We start from the raw sequence: 17,647 nt of genomic DNA on the forward strand, positions 1-17,647 counted from the left end.
GGCTGTATCAACTATCTGGCCCGCAGGTGGGCTGCACTGCCACATTCTCTGCCTCTGATGGAGCGCTCCTTGCAGCCCGGCCGGAGCACGACATACATGCCGTGTACACGTGTCAGCTATTATGCCAAATTACAAAATGCTGGGAGGGAGAGAGGGAGGAAAAAATAGAATGTTCCACACGCATTCTGAAGATGCTGGTGAGCATTTGCGATATGGAATGGGAAGCACCGCTGCTTTTGTGGCTTCACTGTCCACACTTGCTGCAGGAGATGTTATATGGGCAAAAATAACGGGATAGAAGAGTTATACACGCTGGCAGATGTCTGCCAAACTTATTAGCCTGTCAAGGAACAAATATTTTCAGAGGGTGCATTATGCTCGTTTTTGTCTTCGACTAGCCTTCAGTCAATATTCATGTTTGTGTGAAGTCTCTGAATCAAGTCCAAACAGTTCAAGATGCAATGCCCACATGACAGTGTTTGAAGTGCGGCTTCTTTTGAAGCGGTACGTGATGTCACACAGGTAACCGCTAAGATGTTCAGCGGTGGGGCCCTCAGGTGGAAGAGAACACAAAAGCTACAAAGGCAACAAGCCGGGGGAGCCTCCCCCAACTTTTCATGTGCGTTAAGAATGATGGAAAGCACCCTTATGTGGTCGTCGCTCTGGATGTGCATACCTCACTCAGGTGCCCTCGCACTTCCTGCTGGATGGAGACATCGCTGCTCCAAAGACGTTTATAGCTGGAGAAAAAGTGCTGGGGGGGTGCACATTAACAGTCTTGAACGTATGAAAGAGCAGCAAAAGCCACATCAATGAAGGAAGCTCTCTTTGGGTATGGAAGCAATTTCATTCTAAAGAGGAGTTTGCTGCCCTTTTATGGGATGAGCTCAAAGCAGGAGGAGATACATAGAAGTAAACAGCTATGTGACTCCTAAACAAAAATATGGGCCGGCCTCCGTCGACCGCTGTGGAAAGCAGCTGCACTAGAGCAATTTTCATGTGTGTTTGATGATGCCAATAAAAAAATAAAAATGCCTTTCCAGAGAGCAAGTCTGGGCAGGAGCACTATTTTTTCAATTTAAAACTGTTATTTACCTTCCCTCTTCCCAGGCTGAATCTTTGCAAGAGTTTGAGGGGGAATTAGACAGAATGACAGTCATGTCATCACACGGGCTGAATAACGTTTGGGAAATGCCTCATCTTCTAATCCGCGGCCCAAGTGGGATCCGGAGTTTGGCTCCTATGCGCGCGGTCGGGTGTGTAGGGAACGGTGGGGGTGCCGGCTGCGGGCCTCTGTGGGCGTGCATGACACAAATGCGTGAAAGGCTGCAAGAAAAGAAGCAAAAAAAAAAGACGTGATTAGTTTGGCATACACTTTTGTGCCTTCCGGCCCCGTTTGGGGGATTCACCGAGACATGTGGCTGCAAATCTGACAGCTCGTCTGTAATTGTCTCAAGTTATGCGTGCGAGTCGCCTTATTACCTGTACGCTCTTCTTGTGGATGTGCGTGCGGAGACTTATTGTTCCTGTACGGAGCCTTTCGTGACGGCCAATCCCACGCTCTTCCTCAAATGGGATAATTGAAGGCTGCTTTTTTTCATCTTCTGAAATGTTGATTGCCCTGACGTCAGATTTAAAACCACAGCCCGACCTTTATTGTGTCACTGTAACAGCCCCCCCCCCCCCCCCCCCGTGCAGTTGGTTACTCAAACTTAAACTACATTCGTCAACCACTCCTTTTGTCATACTGACAAAAATCTGTAAATTCAGAGATTTGATTCTAAATTATAGAAGTTCAAAGGTCCTTTTTGTGTTAGCCTTGGTTGCTCTGTCCCACTGTCATGTGGTGCTCCTCAGGGTTCAATTTTGGGGCTCCTGCTGATATTTATTTTAATATTACAGGGACTCTCTCATGTGCAATACATTTTAAGTATTTTTCTATAGAAACACTACATGAAAAAAAAACTCGTATTCTCCACCTTAAACACATGGGCCTACTATGCTGTCTTATAATGATGGTGACACCTGCTGTAAAAAGATTGTAGGTTAGACCATTAAAGGTTGCTGCCAGCACGGCTGACTCTTATAGGTTTTATGACAGAGGAACGATATGCAGCTTTCCCACGCTTTCACCAGTCCAGACCGCCAGCCTCTCCTCCAAAGATGGTCGCTTCCTGTTGCAATATAACAAGGATGCCAGCCTTGAGGAGGTTTAAAGCGGAGTCCGCAAACCAGTGGGTGACGTCACATTTCTACGGCCGTTTCTTTCATACAGCCTATTGTGTGATGCCTCTAACGACTGGCCAATGCGACCACAACACTTTGTCTAGCCACTCGCTGGAGTTTCCCAAGTTTTTGTCATTCCAGCCTGTCGAATCCAGAATGTTATAGAAAGGAGCTGTCAAGCTAATATAAAAAAAAAGGAGGGGATGGAAGTTGTTGGTCGGTCGCCCTTCCCTTGAGGAGTCAGGAGTGAATAGTATCAATTGTCCTGTAATATCTTGCAGACGAGCGAGGCAACGTTCTGAGTTTGTGTGTGTGTGTGTGTGTGTGTGTGTGTGTGTGTGTGTGTGTGTGTGTGTGTGTGTGTGTGTGTGTGTGTGTGTGTGTGTGTGTGTGTGTGTCAAAATGGCTTCATGCTGCAGAAACAAGAGATGGGCTTCTACCCCGTGGGAAGAGTCTGCATTTCAAAAGGAATGCGAAATTAGGTTCGACTCAAACGAGCAAACTATCAGCCTGGGTGCTGACAGCGGTTTTGGCCGAAGGCAACGTGAGTGTACCAAATGCAGTTTGTGAGGAAGTAAAGCAGGCCGGCTGGGAACTAATAGTAGCTTCAGAATGACGTGGATCCCTTCCACGGACATGTTCAATCATCTCCATCAAAAGAGAACATCTGTTTATCCCAGGCAACAAATGCGGCAAACTCTGCCAATCCTCGTACTTGGCAAACAAAATCATCGAAATTTAATGAAAACCTTTTTTTAAACTCTTTGGCGGCGGTACAATGAAAACAGATCCTCATCCGGAATCATCGAGCAAGAAAAACAATTCTGGCTGAGAGTCTTTTCGGTGCCAGTGTGTCTTCCGAACGCAACACACCAGAGACTCCATCCATGATTTAGCTTGCTGTGCGCTGATTGGTGAACTCAACGGGCCTCATCATTCCGCCAGCATGAAGAACTGCTGCCTCTGTGTTCTACAAAGAAATACAATTGACGCCATTTTGCAAGGGATGGCACGACTCACTAGCTCGTGATGAGAAAACAACACTCGCTATTTTACATGGCAGCGTCCAGCCAACAAATGTGTGATGAGACTGTTAAGCGCCGGTGCTGGAGTTTATGCCGGCTGGCGATTCTGCAACGCGGCCACTGGATTTTTATTGCCATCGTCGTGGTTAATGAAGCCCAGAGCACGATCGTAAGGGACGCTCAGTGAACAATGCAGACTATTGGGTTGCTGCAGCCTAGTCGGAAATTGGAATATGACAAATGCTCTTCAAGCAAGATGTTCTCAGCTGATGTTCAACGGATGCAATAACAAAGACAGAAAAACAGGCTCATTCGGAATCGGCGCATCCTGAGGGTGCGAGGGCGAGAGAACTGATAGCCGATCTGAGCGTGTGTTTGCCTTTCTGGCACACAAAGAAAAGGGAGGGGGGAAATGCAACAGAGTAGAACTGAAGTCGATCTACGCCAAGTGTCAAATTTTCTGACATGCGAGGGGAAGGTGGTGATGGATAACTGCGGAGATTGACTTGGCTCCACAACCGAAGAAGCGCGTGGACGAGTGTGTTGCTCAGGAGGCGCCGAGGGGCACAAAGGCATCAGGCGACTGGAAAGCCCCCCTCGGCCCAACTCCACCTGCTCAAGATGTGACGATTGCACCAGCAAACGCGCGCGCACAACACTTGAGTCACTCACGTTGAGGTCTTGTCTCGCTCATCAGCGCTTCCTATTGCGCTTGGTGTTGTTTGGAGGGACGGCACAGCTCCCCATGCTCACCTGTGAAGAGAGACACGAGTCAGCAAGCGTCCTTGCTGGCATCAATCCCAAGAATACTGCAAATGCTTGGAGTGGTTTGTCTGGATGATAATCACCACTTACTCTTGACAGCACTTTCTAGCATTCAGTTTCTGCAGAACTTAAAATTTCCCGTTCGGTAAAAGAACCACCAAGAACCAACATGGTCGGCCAAGCCAAAACCTTGAAGTGCACATCTGCTGCAAACGCACATTCAAGATATTTCAGGCTAATTTCTCAAAAACACACCCTTGACTTAACTTTTTTCTTTTCGCCCGCATGGTAGGTATGCAGCGCATCTCATGTGGCATCACGACCCAAGTAGATGAGAGAGGATGAGCAAATTGCAGGGTTGGCTCAGTGGGTGGCTGAGATTTGGACAGGGTGCTCGGGTTGCGGAAGGACACTACATATCACTGAGCCAATTTGTTAAAAAAAATAAAGTGGAGCTGTGAAAAACATAATTTTTGGAGTGGGCCAGTCACGGAAAGTCTGGCTTGAAAGGTCGTGGCGTGGACCAAACCATGTAAATTATGTGAGACTGGCCACTGGCGCGATGAAAGGTCAAAATAAATGCAAACAAACGAGATGTGCAAGAGTGGATCTAAAGGTCTACACACCTCTGTTCAATTTGAGAGCAGCACCTTTAACGGTATTTGTACAAAAAACTGGAATGTGGCTGTGTTCAAAACAGACCAAACCCATTTAGACTTGAGTTAAATGGAAGTCATAACTCTTTGAAGTGCCTTCGATTAATACCAAATAAGGTTCAGTTGTTCTAGTAGTCGCCTCCTGACTTTTGTTTTGTTTGTTTTCTACAGCAGCAAAAGTTAAAAGGTTTGTACAAACAGCTGCCAAGTTCAACAAAAGTAGTGTGCTATTTGGATTTACACAAACATTTCATTATTTTCTCTTTTGCCTTAAGCCTCTACAAAGTTCCATTTAACTTGATCTTGATTTAACTTGAAAAACTTAATAAAAAAAGAAAGTACAGCACACAGTCAAACCACCACCAAGGGATTGTTCTTCTTCAACATAGAAGAGCCCCCCCCCCCAACTTCAGGATTATGATGGCCCCCTCTAAGCACTCCAGCCTAAATCCCTGTGTAGTCTGTGATCAGGCCAGGATAAAAGGTAGCATGTGGGGCCCACAATCAGCCACTTTTGTCCTGCCCTGAAAATAAAAGCCCGTCTCCCCGATCCGCCAGAACAATAGCGTTACCACGCTTCGCTTTGAAGCTCTCAGGTGGATCTCAGCTGTCGTCTGGGGCTAGTTCCTCTGAGACAGATGAGTGAGGAGATAGTGAGAGACCGTTGCAAACACATACGTGATGTTCAAAAGGCAGCCTGCAGAGACGCTGGATGTCACAAGAACGACGGTGATCAAAAGTGACAAAAGATGTGAGGTCAACTTTGGCCATGCGAAGCCCTTGTTTGTGATCAAATTGATTTGACTTCATGTTGAACGTGAAATTATAATAGCAGCGAGCTCGTTGGTGACTAGCAGCTAAGGATAGCCATCCACTCGGTACCGAAATGGCAGCAATTGCTTTTGCTATGATGTCATTTTTCAAGGGCCCTAGTTTCCAAGCGTGAGCCATCCTGACAGAGACACTAAGATGTTGGAGCACTGTCAATCTCTTGCAGTGATCTCCTTTGATCCACAGCAAGAATCCTGCTGTATAAAAGCCCCATTTCTCTTTTTCTTCATTATGCCAAGTCCAAAGCCCATATGGAGGACATTTTCACCATCGCTATAGGAGGAGGTGTTTGGCTTCCTCTGGAACGTTGATCCTCATGGCAAGCTTCTCCACTAAAGAGCCCACAAGATGGTTTCAATCGAGAAGAATTGAAGTGGCATGGCGTGTGGTTATTCTGAAGAACTCAAAACAGAAGCAGGTGCATCTGCTCATAAACAGCCCGAACGGGTGGGCGGAAGCTGCTCATAAAGTTAGTCACAACAGGTTGCCCTGCGTAGTAGATTGTTCAGCGGCAACCTCCGGGCTCTGCCCTTGGCCCGCCGGAATTCTCGACATCATTACGGATCCGGACTCAGGATGAGCCCCAGAGATCAGTGGAAGAGAGGAAAAAACGTGTTTGCAGTCCAAGTGTGTCTTGTGATGTTTATCAGGGGATTACCACTTCCTGCTTCCAGTTTGCTTCCTCTCGGCCATGCGGCTGCTGAGCCTGCGCCAGCAACAAAGTGTTTGAGCGCAGATAGCGCACGTTAATTGCGTCCCGTCCTCCTTTTTCCCTCCCCATCTGTCATTCTCACATCTGTTTTAATTTTGTATTTTTGTCTGCAGGGTTTGTCGCTACCTCATCCCGTATTCAACCCCGAGCACGATGAGGAGTCTGTGTGCCAGCTGTGTGTGGCGACTCTGAAGAGGAACCACAACAGAGACATCTAATCAGTGGCAAGGAAGGTATTACTGGATAAATGAGGGGCCCCCGGGCAAGATTAGGCCAAGACAGAGAGGACAAGTTTAGGCCATCCACTGAAAAACCTTCACAGAGTACATACAGATTGAAACGCTTCAAATGTTAAGGGTTGTTGCCAAAGTCGGCATACATTTCATTTTTTCTGTTTCTTTTGAGGGATCATTTGCACAATGCGCCAGCATGAGGCCGTCAACATTGGACGACTTTGGCTTTGCATCTGATGCAAGCATCTTGCCAACTGACAATCGAGGAGCGATGCAAAGTTGCCAGGGGGAAACGACAATTAATTCCATCCGTGGCAAGCTTCTCAAAGCAGGATCTGTTGCATGCAGTGGAAGACCTACACTGACACAAAACCCAAACTCCTAGAGCAGGCGTTGACGCTAAGCCAGCAAAAGTCTCCCTGGCATTACAGTCCAAAGGCTTCAAGCCGATGATTATGATGCTCAACAAGAAGTTGCTAAAGCTAAAGCTTTATCACACTCCGAAGCACTGAAATTAGTTAAAAACCTCCAACCGACGGTATATTAGCATTGGCTGATAACAAAGCTAAAAATAGTACAACTTAGATAAATGCGTCAAAGAAGTTGATGAAAACTTGATGACATTAATGTGATCACAAGAGTAAGAATAACTCGACAATAGCGGTCATGCGAACAGTTGTCTTTTAAAGCGTGACATTGCTTCATAGGAATACGTCCAACATTCAAGAAAGACAAAAAATAACAGGATTGGTTAATTAAATATATTTATTCAAGAAGTAAAGCTGTGCTTGTTTTCATCAAGACAAAAGTAAAGTTTTAAATATGTTACCGAAGTAAAGTTTTAAATATTATGTTGCTTCAGTGCATGGTTTCACATATCTGCCCCCAAGGAAAAAAAAAGTGAAGATTTAAGTGTTAATATCGTGAGAAGGGAGAAAATATAATTTAAGTATCAAATTCATCACCAAATACAATAACTTAAAGACCTAGTGTAAAAGTTAGCCAAGCATTGTTTTCCTAAATCTTAAACATTAAAATAAAAAGCTCTTTGTTGCTGCGGTCCAGAGTGGCCACTGTCCATCCGAACTCTGGTGTTCCCATCGGGCTTTTCCCCAGAGCGCTTCATTCGCTGTCCACACATTTTGCCGCATCCAGAAACGTTTACGCATCAAGCAGCATTTCCTCCCGTGCGCTCACTTTGCTGTCCATCAATTTTGTCTGTGGGGTGAGGCAAAAACATGCAGCATGATGTGGACTTTTCTTGGCATACAATTGTAATCAAGTTTGCTCAAATGGTAGCCGCTTGAAAGAATCAAAGCTACATCCCGAACAAATGCCATTTGCCTGTGCTGTTTACATTATTATATCAACAATAGTTGCCTAAAATGCAGATATGGCATGTGTAAAGATCACATTGGCAGCAGAGATGAAATGCAAAATATATGACATGTATTCTAAGCATGCATTTATACAAATAAAGGTCTTCTCCTGATAAACACGACCATAGCAAAATCTGCAAGGTTGATACCAAAACATTATATAAAAAACACTCTATAAAACATAAAATTATCATATACATGCTAATAAATAAGTTACGAACACAAATGGTGAAGCAACATATGTAGAGCAACAATAAAAATACTCACTGGCTTATATTCTTTCTCCTCTGTGAAAACCATTTTAGACTGCAGCTTGCTGAGTCAAGTTGCAAATGTATTCGTTTGTCTGTGTATTGTACTGCCCCTTGGTGGCCAAGTTGTTCACACACCCTCACGCACAAAATGAGGGGTTGGTACAGAATAACACCATTCCCGTTCATTTCAATGGAGAAAGATGACAAAAGCAGATTTTCTAGAGCAAAATGTGTAAATGCCGAGTTCAAAAAAATAGTTAAAACGGTCAGAAAAGCGTAATAATTTTTCAATAAATCGTAGATTATAAAAAAAAAGTAGGGCTCAGGCATCTGGGAAGATTAAAACTATTTACTCTTGCCGATGAGTTCACAATTGTCCTCAGTTCGTTTACTTTTTTCAATTTATGATTCGTGACAGCATTTCTCAGCATGCAGATGCAGAGATTGAGGGAATTCCTCTACTGTACCTTTAGGGATGAACTTCAGTGAGCTGCTGAATATTCAAAAACGAGACAAGCCTCTGGCGGGCCCGTCGTTGACAAACTCGTGGCCGAGGCCATTTCCACACTTGCCACATGACACCTGGAGCGAAACAAAATTTCTCGAGTGATTTCTGGGGCCGTCACAATCATATAGTTTTAGAATGAATCATTCTACAACATGTCAGTTGCGGGTCACTCATACTACAACTGAAAAAAAAGTGTTAAATTAACTTTGCGATCGGTGTCTATTTGTGATTTTCTTGGGATTGTACCTTGAAGGCTCCAGGTCTCTCCAGATGTTTGGCCACGCTGTCTTGATGGACGGTCTCCGTGAAGGCGGGCCAAGGAGATGAATGTTCAAACTTGGAGCGGCTGGTGAAAAGATGATGGTCACACTTTGCACACGCGTAAATTCCTATAGGATGACAAAAAAGAAAAATGAGACCCCATGAAATGAACATAACAGTTTGCTGATCCCATGAGAATTGATATGATCCGAGAAGCAATCATTTTTGTGATGATGATGACGACGTGGAATGGAGGTTAGGTCATCTGCCTCACACCTGTTGCCCAAAGGCAACCACTTCACGTTGAAAACAGATGACTGGATGATGACAACATTCGGGATGCTACTTGTCAAATCAGGAAGTAGTGTAAGGGTTGTGCAACCTACAAAGTTTGTTACAAAAGTTCGTACTTCATATAATAAAACTTGGCCGGGGTGGACCATTAAAGACAATTGCACTGCTATGTCACTTATTGATAACACATATTTAACTCACACAGCTGTCGAGGAATTTACAGAACTACAGCTAAATAACTCGAGTCCAGCTTGGGCTAAACGGCTAGCTCGCCACCGTTGACTTCGAACATTAAAGAGTTGTAAGTGGCAACGGAACTATGAAAGAACATTGAGTAAAGAGGCATCAGTGGTAACAGCACCTGGTTTGAAGTGGTCTTTGTAAACCTCCCGACCATAGAAGGAACAAAACGACATTTTTTTCCACCTGCGTTTGGCCAAATTTGCCCAACAGTGTTCTAATGATAAAGTGCCTCAAAATCAACGTAGCCACCAACAACTTCCGGCCTAGAGTCACATACCATTCAAAATAAAACCGGAAACGCCCATCAAGAGCTCACCCTCGTAAATTAAATATCTATCGGTTTGCCAGCAGCGTGCACAGTGAAATATAATGGCTTCAATCCAGGGGTGTCAAACTCTTTTTTTCTCGCGGGCCACATTGTAGTCATAGCTTCTTTCAGAGGGCCATTATGACTGTCAACCCAAATAAATGTATGAGCACTTCATATTATATACAGTAAAAGCTACAAAACAAACTGACAAATAACTCGTTTTCAAATCAGACGAGTAAAAACTGGTCAAATATTTTTTTTAAAAAAAGATATTAAAAGTGAAGACAATTTGCAATTCTAGTAATGACACACGAATTTGATGCACAATTTGTCTTGTCATAAAATGATGTGGCGGGCCGTATCTGGCCCCCGGGCCTTGAGCTTGACACCTGCCAAGTTTAGTTTAAAGTTTAAACTAAATTCAAAACGACGTGTGTACAATTGTGCAATACAGGCGGTGCGATTACATAAGTATTGGCAACAGGATGAGTAGCGCTGTCAAGCTTTAACCTTCTACTCCAAAAGTAATCTGGATTAAGAGATTCGTCCAGTCTACCGCTCTCTGGAGACCAATAATCACATTATGATGCTTTGGTTTGACGCCCGCTGAAAGGACACAAAGAGACGACACTGTAACGCTTTGGTGTGACGCCGAAAAGAAGCAAGAGACGAGCGCTAAAGTAGCCCTCCTGTAATTTCTTTTTTGCGTGGGGGAAAGGGTAACCTGAGTAACAAAGACTAGTCTCTGAAGTTTTTTTTTTTTTTACGTACGTGCCGTTTCTTGCGGCACACGCCAAGAGTTTCTTCGCAAAATTGCGGGGCAGTTGGAACACATTCGACTGAGTTTATGCATCTGTCGCTCGTCCCTGCTCCGTGACACGCCGTCAAGATCTTCCCCACTTGACTGTCAAAGGTAGTTAACGTTTTCCAGGACGGGAAATACAGAATTATGTTTCCCAAAGCAAATGGCAAGGGTACAAAGGCAGAAGCCTTTTACATTTTGCTATCATTCTGGATGCAGGATGCAGCGCAGGAGAGATGTCTGTGCAACGTTCCCACCTTGATAATTCTGTTTTGACTGTTTGAACAGTGTCTGCGCTATTGCAAGTATTTTAAAATGAGTGATGGGATTTAATTTCTTTGTTCTGACGTTGGATGTCTGCGTTTTGAACTGTTAATGCATTAATCCCGCAAGTGTCACCTAATAAGTTTTTTTTGGTCACATTTTTCAGGGTGATGCTCGCTCCAGTGGGCCGTGAATTGATTTCATCTTAGCCATTCTTCTTGGACTAACTTTTTCTAAGCAGTATGGAAGAGCGTAAGCTCTTCTTAAACATGAACTACAACAAGGAGGGTACCACAGTAGCCTTCTCCAAAGACAAACCTTTGGAGATGGAGCCCGACCAGAGCCCATTAAGCTACCAACTGCCTCATCCACCATCCTTTCCGGCCTCTTCTGACGATTTGTCCGCATCATCCTCCGCGCGTATTTTTCCGGCTGCCAGCCTGTTCAAATTATCCTCAACAGACTTGAGAGGAAAACCTCAGGTCTCCCGCAAGGTTGCGGGGGATGCCAACATCTCTGAGCCAGACTCAAGGCTTGAGTTGCATCCATTGATGAACACAAAGACCGAGACAGCAGACACCCAGCCCGCAGGTGGATTCTCAAATGAGCAAAATGACCAACAAACACCCCATCCGATAGACCCCATGACAGAGAACCGATGTAGAGAGCACTCTAAGGCCCTGCAAGAGTTTCAGAGCAAGGTCAATCAAACCACGCGTAGTGAGGAGAGCTGGAGTTTGGGCGTGGCCGGCACAGCGGGACGAGAAGATGCAGACCTGACATCCCAGAGGACATCCGAAGGCGATGGATGCGGTGCTCATGTGAGAAGACGTCGGTGGAGCTCCATTGTGTCTCCAGAACAGGGGCGGTCCAATAGAGACGGCATTCCCACCTGCACTGATATGAAAAAGGCGGCGCTCCTGCCAAACAAATCGAGTGCTGCACAACGGCGCGGAATGTATGGTGCCGGGATGCCGGACACATCCTTTCAGAATTACTGGATCTTCTTGGCAGGCCTGGTGCTTTATGTGTTGTCCACCGTGCCCTTAGCCTCTTACGTGACCGGTGTGTCAGTGGGGGTCGTCTGCGGATTCATTGTGGGCTTGGCGCTCGCCTTTGTACTCGCTGCCCGATGCTCCGGCTCCACAAGAAAATCGTGCTACGCCAAGCCCACGAATAGACAACCACTGGATGGCCAGCCCACGGCAGCAGAAACCTTTGAGGTAAAAATCAATATTATTAACAGTGACCAGCTCAGTGGCCTAGTGGTAAAGTGTCCGCCCTGAGACTGGAAGGTTGTGGGTTCAAACCCCGGCCGGGTCATACCAAAGACTATAAAAATGGGACCCATTGCCTCCCTGCTTGGCACTCAGCATTAAGGGTTGGAATTGGGGGGTTAGATCACCAAATGATTCTCGAGCGCGGCACCGCTGCTGCTCACTGCCCCCCTCTCCCCCAGGGGATGGATCAAAATCACACGGGGATGGGTTAAATGCAGAGGACAAATTTCACCACACCCAGATGTGTGTGTGACGATGATCATTGGGACTTAACTTAAAAGAACAACCGGGTTTTTACTTTTTTTGTATCTGAATGTATTTCAGGGTTGGCTGACTCAAACAGCGAGCTACAACACGGAGACCTTCCACCGCTCTGCCACATATCCCGTCTTTGCGAGCCTGGCAGGCAGTTGGCTGCAACTGTCCTACCTGCGAGCATCCGATGGGCCGACCCAAGAGAGCACCTGCTGGCCTTCGCGTACCTACCAGCTGGCAAACTCCCGGGTTGGTCCATCTCGCTGCACCGAAGCCATAGCGGGCCTTCGCGTCAGCGGTACAAATTCCCTTCTGTTGATTGCCAACAACAGGTAACTCTCGCACCTCCCGGTTTGGCTCGGAAGAGGCTCTGGAACAAGAAATACCCCATCTGCATCACTCTGGCTGAGGGGGAAGTTGGGGAGGAGAATGTGGAGGAAGGGCAGGAGGGAGAGGGCTCAAAAAGAAATGCTGCCATCCCTGAGCATAACCCACCTCCCGTCGTTACCTTCTACCTGTTTGCCCACACGGGACGAGAGAAGGAGGAGTGGTTTGAGAACCTCCGCTCTGCTTCCACCCTTGGCGCCACAATCTCTGAGATCACAGGTAAGCAGACACTTCATTAGGCACATTGCACTTTAAAGATACAGCAGTGCCTTGAGAAGAGATTTATTTGTTCCATCTTTGAGACAAAGAAAAACAGACATTATTGACAGTGGAGACACTTTCAGTCTCGTCCTTTCTCTCACTCCTGACACCTGTGGGTGGAGATGCTGATGAAGGCAACAGAGAGGAGCATCCTAACCTCCCAGAGCCAATATGGGCCAGAAAATTGCTGGACTACACAGCCTACATGAAGCAGCTGGTTGACTCGGACGGTTGCGGCCACGTTCAAGACTCCGACGTGAGTGGCGGCGATTCGGGAAAGCCCGCTGCTCAGAAAAAGGTCAATGACCAGCACGCCCAAAGTTGACTTAGCGCTTACCTAAAATGTAAAAGGTGCTCTCAATCAAGTGAGACTCCAAATTCACAAGCGTACATGATCGTTAGAAGCACGACTCCTCTTTCACATTGTGGACATTTTGAACAGACGCCGTCCGATGGCACCGAAGGAGCTCGAGCCGAGTCAAGTGCAGATTGTGAAGCAGAGCGAGACCCAGCGGGGGGCCAAACCGCCTGGATGAATTCAATGGCGGGCAGGATCTTCTGGATCTTTCTACATGATCAATACTGGACCAACGTAGTTGCCTGCAAGATCCAGCAGAAACTGTCAAAGTTCAAGGTAAGCGGGAAAGACAAATTACAGACTTTGGTATCGATTCTAATTCGTCCTAACGGGGCCACGATGTTGGCATTTTTCCATCCATCCGAAACTTGTTCCATACTCGTAAAAAAGTCGCGATCCTAATGCGTCGATTGTGTTTGGACAAAGTTCTCCTAAAAGATGAAGTCTGTCTCACTCAAGTTAAAGTACTTCATGAGCGAGATGACCCTGGTGGACCTGGACATGGGCACCTGCTTGCCTCAAATTCTCAGCATCTCCAAACCCACACTGGACAGCAGAGGTGCGGAAACGCGGCGTAAAGGTGGGCGCAGCAACGCGGGTTCACAATGAGCACATCGTTTGTTTTAGGTCTGTGGCTGGACCTGCAGATCATGTACAGCGGCTGCTTTCGAATGACCCTGCAAACCAAGATCAACCTGAGCAGACTGGGGAAAGAGGATCAAGACGAGGCTCAGCCAGAACGGTAAATCAATGGCTGAGTAAATTTGCCCATTTATAAAATACATATTCATGTAGACTTCACAGGTTTAAAAAAAAAAAAGACGAATAATAGTAGTGCCTTGTAGAGATCGTAATATTTTCCAAACGCAGGTTGTCTAAACTAGCGGACAGCGATGAAGAGTCATCCGGTGTCGATGAAGACGATGTCCTACCCGCTGAGCCGCAGGCGTGTGGGTCAGAGACGGCAGCGGCTGCTGCTTCAGCTGACATGTAGGTTAACACTCTGCGGGGATTGTCGTTCAAGAGGTGAAACATTTTGGACCCTAAGAATGTGTACCACCCACACACTGAAACAGGAACTCAGCAGGCAGCACCAGTAGGAAGATTCTGAATTTTATGGACAAGCTAGCAAAGTCCAAATATTTCCAGAAGGCCAGAGAGAATGAGTACATCAGGAAGAAAATAGACGAGGTGACCAACATGCCTCTGATGCTCACCGTAGAAGTTCTGGAACTCTCCGGAACTCTGGCCATTAACATCCCGCCTCCCCCTTCTGACAGGATCTGGTATTTGCTGTCTTTCTTCTCTTGTGTCTCAGGATACAAGTGGTACAAGCAAAACATTTAGATTTTTTTTTTTTTTCAGGTACAGTTTCCGGGCACCTCCCAAGTTGGACCTTTGTGTGCATCCCATGCTTGGGGAGAGAGAGGTCAACTTCTCTCAAGTCACAGAGTGGATTGAGAGAAAGCTCAGAGCAGAGTTCCAGGTCAGTGTCACTTCCTGACAAGTCGTGTTTTCTGAACAGCAAACAAAACACCTGCTGTCGTCAACAGAAATTGTTTGTCATGCCCAACATGGATGATTTCTTTGTGCCTCTCATGACATGGCCCGTTAGGCCATTCGCACCCTGTTAAGAGTCGACTTTATCACCAGCCATCCCCCATGGAGACCTACCAGCGGTGGATAAAAATGCTCATTGGCTGCTCTGATGTGAATGAGTAGCCATTTTTCAGTGATGATTCTTGAGGATGGTCATATGGCTGCACTTATTATTAATGTATTGAATCAGATTTTTTAAATCAGTGATTTTTATTATCAGCATTTACGAGGGAGTGATTGGGAGAGAACCCACCCCCAGATATTCATTGGAAAAGTCCTATGCTGAGGCTGGAGTGATATCTCATCAAAAAAAAAAAATGCTGGACAGAAATTATGCTTGTCTTACATGTCCAAAGCAAGATGTTTCAAATGTAATAAGTGACTCTGTTGGTTCAATAAAAAAAGTGTTCAAAACATTAATTCGTATTTTTTTTATTTATTTTTTTTTAAATCTTGTAAGGTTCTTTGCTGACATCTGTTGGTTGCCCAAAGCCTTCAACTCCGACCTTTACTCCTCAACCTTGTTTGGGAGAAAATAGTCTGAATTTTAAATAAGGAATTTTCAACGTCATATTTTTTTAAAATACCAAAACTAAACTGTTGTCAGGCGATATGTTTTCATAAAATAAAAGTTGCTATTGACCTCCAGCCGTCGTCCATTGCGCGCATGCGCCACTTCGAGAGGAGAACTGTCGAGGTCGAATTGTAGGATTTCTCCTGCATAGACTCAAAAGAAGGTAAAATGCCGTCCGACTTTGATAAGGACGCCTACCCGGAGCCTCCACGGCAAACTCCGGTTGTGGACAAACAGACGGCTCTGCCGAACCCGGCCTTGATTTTGACTAAGCTCTTCTATTACTCCGTGGACCTGCCTGTCACCACATTTCGAGGTAAACGAAGCTAATGCAGCTAGCTGCCTACTAGCACAACAAAACGGTTACAGCTGCCGCATAATGACGCCAACTATAAATTGAACACATTATGTGCTGTATTGCAAGATGTTTTTGCAAGAGTTTTTAATTGAACAAAATTGCATAAAAAAATACGGTGGTTGTGGCTGTTGTCAGTCACACGAAGTTGCATTTTTAAACTAACGAAAATTCGCCAGGATTACACATGCAACATTAAAAGCATTTTTTTCATAATTTTCGAGTTATATACTATACTGTATGTCATCCCACCAAGCTTGAGTTCAACCACGTGTCTTTAAAAAGCAAGTGGACAGTAGTTACTACGTCACTGAAAATGATGATGGATGCCCCCCCACCCACACACGTTTTAAACATTTTTACTCCAAAATGTGCTTTGCCATCTTTTCTTTTTAGAGGTCGTTGACAGCATTCAGGCAAAAAACAAGCCTGTCTACTACCATCAGAAGTTCCGCCGCGTTCCCGACCTGACCCAGTGCCAAGAAGGGGATTACCTGTGCTACTATGAGGCTGAGATGCAGTGGCGGAGAGACTTGTGAGATCACATCTTGCCTTCAGTCCGAGTGGACATGAACTTCAACTTAGATCCCGATACAACAGCAGTATGAAAAATTCTGCATGTAATGCTCAATTTTGGCTCTCACCACAGCAAAGTGGACCAGGAAATTGTGAAGATAATCCAGGAGCGTATGAGGGCCTGTAATCAGAGAGAGGGCTCCAGCTTCCAGCAGAACTGCTCCAAGGAGATAGAGCAGTTCAATGAGGTTACCAAGAACTACCAGTTGCGCTGTACGTTTCTCACTTGATTGCTTCATGCTCCAACACATTTCCTCAACCGTTTATTTTTTTTACCTTGGAAATAATTTCATGGGTTCTTGTCTTGACACAGATGGGGACCTCGGAGCATATGCCAGCGGCAGGAAATGTCTGATGAAGCAAAAGGAGAGGATGATGGCAGCAGCTCAGACTCAAACTGCTTAACTGTTCTCATCTAACCTGTGTAATAGTTGTAAAATAAAGTGTTTAAATCAACAGTCTCTTTTTATCCATTAAGTAAATCATGCAAGTTTTTCCTAGGACAGAGTTATTTAGTAGCCTCAGTTGACTTGATTTCACTTCTTCTTGGTATGGCGCCGTGAGTGGCTGCCTCCCAGCAGTGTTCTCTCTTTTCCTCTTTATTTCCTTCTTTTCTCCTTTTTCTTTCTGTCTTTTTGTCCATTCGGCGATGCTGGTGCCTTCTACCGCACCTCGGTATCTCTTCGGATCGGATATTTTTTATTTATTTTTTTCTTCCTGGGACCGGGATCATCGGTCGAGACCAGCGTAACTCTACGACGGCTTCCTGCTTATCCGGCCAGTGATGACCGGGTCCCTCGCCTTGGCCTTGCAGCCGCAACCCCTGTGGGGAGTCCGCTCCCTCGTGCTCGTCGGAACCAACGACTTTCGCCATGCTAGCCCCGTGGTGACCATCTGCACGTGCCCCGACTGGGTGCCCAGGACACTGCTCACACGTTTGCCTGCTTTGTGATGTTTTCACCGATTCACGACCACGGTCCATTGGGCGCCGTTGAACTGGACTGCCCTTACACCTGTCTATGGACCCCGTGGAGGCTATTTTGTGTGTTTTGGGGTGTTCTCCTGTATTGAGGGGTGCTGGTTGGCCGCTGTTACTTTTTTTCCTTTGTCTTTTAGCTTTGTTTTTGCTTTGATGGCTTTTATCTTGTGCACTTTCTGGCGCCGTTGTGTGGCAGCCTTATGAGAGCCTATTGAGTTGCGCTCATGCCATCTGTCTTTTGTATACCCTCTCTGTGGTAT

General features: G+C 45.8%; 3 protein-coding genes across 5 annotated transcripts; 2 read left to right on the forward strand and 1 right to left on the reverse strand.

The window, feature by feature from the left end:
• Positions 1-827: 827 nt before the first annotated feature.
• On the reverse strand, positions 828-9,651 carry LOC119125679 (methionine-R-sulfoxide reductase B1-A-like). Of its 3 annotated transcripts, none has more exons than XM_037256429.1 (5): positions 9,506-9,651; positions 8,836-8,978; positions 8,549-8,663; positions 3,924-4,004; positions 828-1,326 (listed from the first exon to the last, which is right to left on the reverse strand). In XM_037256429.1, exons 1-4 carry the CDS (start codon positions 9,558-9,560, stop codon positions 3,955-3,957), a joined length of 363 nt encoding a protein of 120 aa, XP_037112324.1. In that variant the 5' UTR covers positions 9,561-9,651; the 3' UTR covers positions 828-1,326; positions 3,924-3,954. The 3 variants fall into 3 exon arrangements, with proteins under 3 accessions (XP_037112324.1, XP_037112322.1, XP_037112323.1); XM_037256427.1 differs by lacking the exons at positions 828-1,326; positions 3,924-4,004 and adding exons at positions 7,196-7,666; positions 8,095-8,191; XM_037256428.1 differs by lacking the exons at positions 828-1,326; positions 3,924-4,004 and adding an exon at positions 7,196-7,666.
• A 605-nt stretch (positions 9,652-10,256) lies between these two features.
• LOC119126195 (testis-expressed protein 2-like) lies at positions 10,257-15,311 on the forward strand. The gene is made up of 12 exons (XM_037257329.1): positions 10,257-10,610; positions 10,930-11,986; positions 12,368-12,547; positions 12,631-12,904; positions 13,030-13,244; positions 13,389-13,580; positions 13,764-13,863; positions 13,932-14,046; positions 14,175-14,294; positions 14,381-14,590; positions 14,670-14,790; positions 14,858-15,311. The coding sequence occupies exons 2-12, from the start codon at positions 11,006-11,008 to the stop codon at positions 14,936-14,938; spliced, it is 2,589 nt and encodes an 862-aa protein (XP_037113224.1). The 5' UTR covers positions 10,257-10,610; positions 10,930-11,005; the 3' UTR covers positions 14,939-15,311.
• Positions 15,312-15,559: 248 nt separating this feature from the next.
• ndufb10 (NADH:ubiquinone oxidoreductase subunit B10) lies at positions 15,560-16,866 on the forward strand. The gene is made up of 4 exons (XM_037257102.1): positions 15,560-15,793; positions 16,229-16,367; positions 16,482-16,621; positions 16,722-16,866. Exons 1-4 carry the CDS (start codon positions 15,646-15,648, stop codon positions 16,811-16,813), a joined length of 519 nt encoding a protein of 172 aa, XP_037112997.1. The 5' UTR covers positions 15,560-15,645; the 3' UTR covers positions 16,814-16,866.
• The last annotated feature ends 781 nt before the right edge of the window (positions 16,867-17,647 follow it).

This window comes from Syngnathus acus, chromosome 8, assembly GCF_901709675.1.
Source record: "Syngnathus acus chromosome 8, fSynAcu1.2, whole genome shotgun sequence".
Classification (NCBI taxonomy): domain Eukaryota; kingdom Metazoa; phylum Chordata; class Actinopteri; order Syngnathiformes; family Syngnathidae; genus Syngnathus; species Syngnathus acus.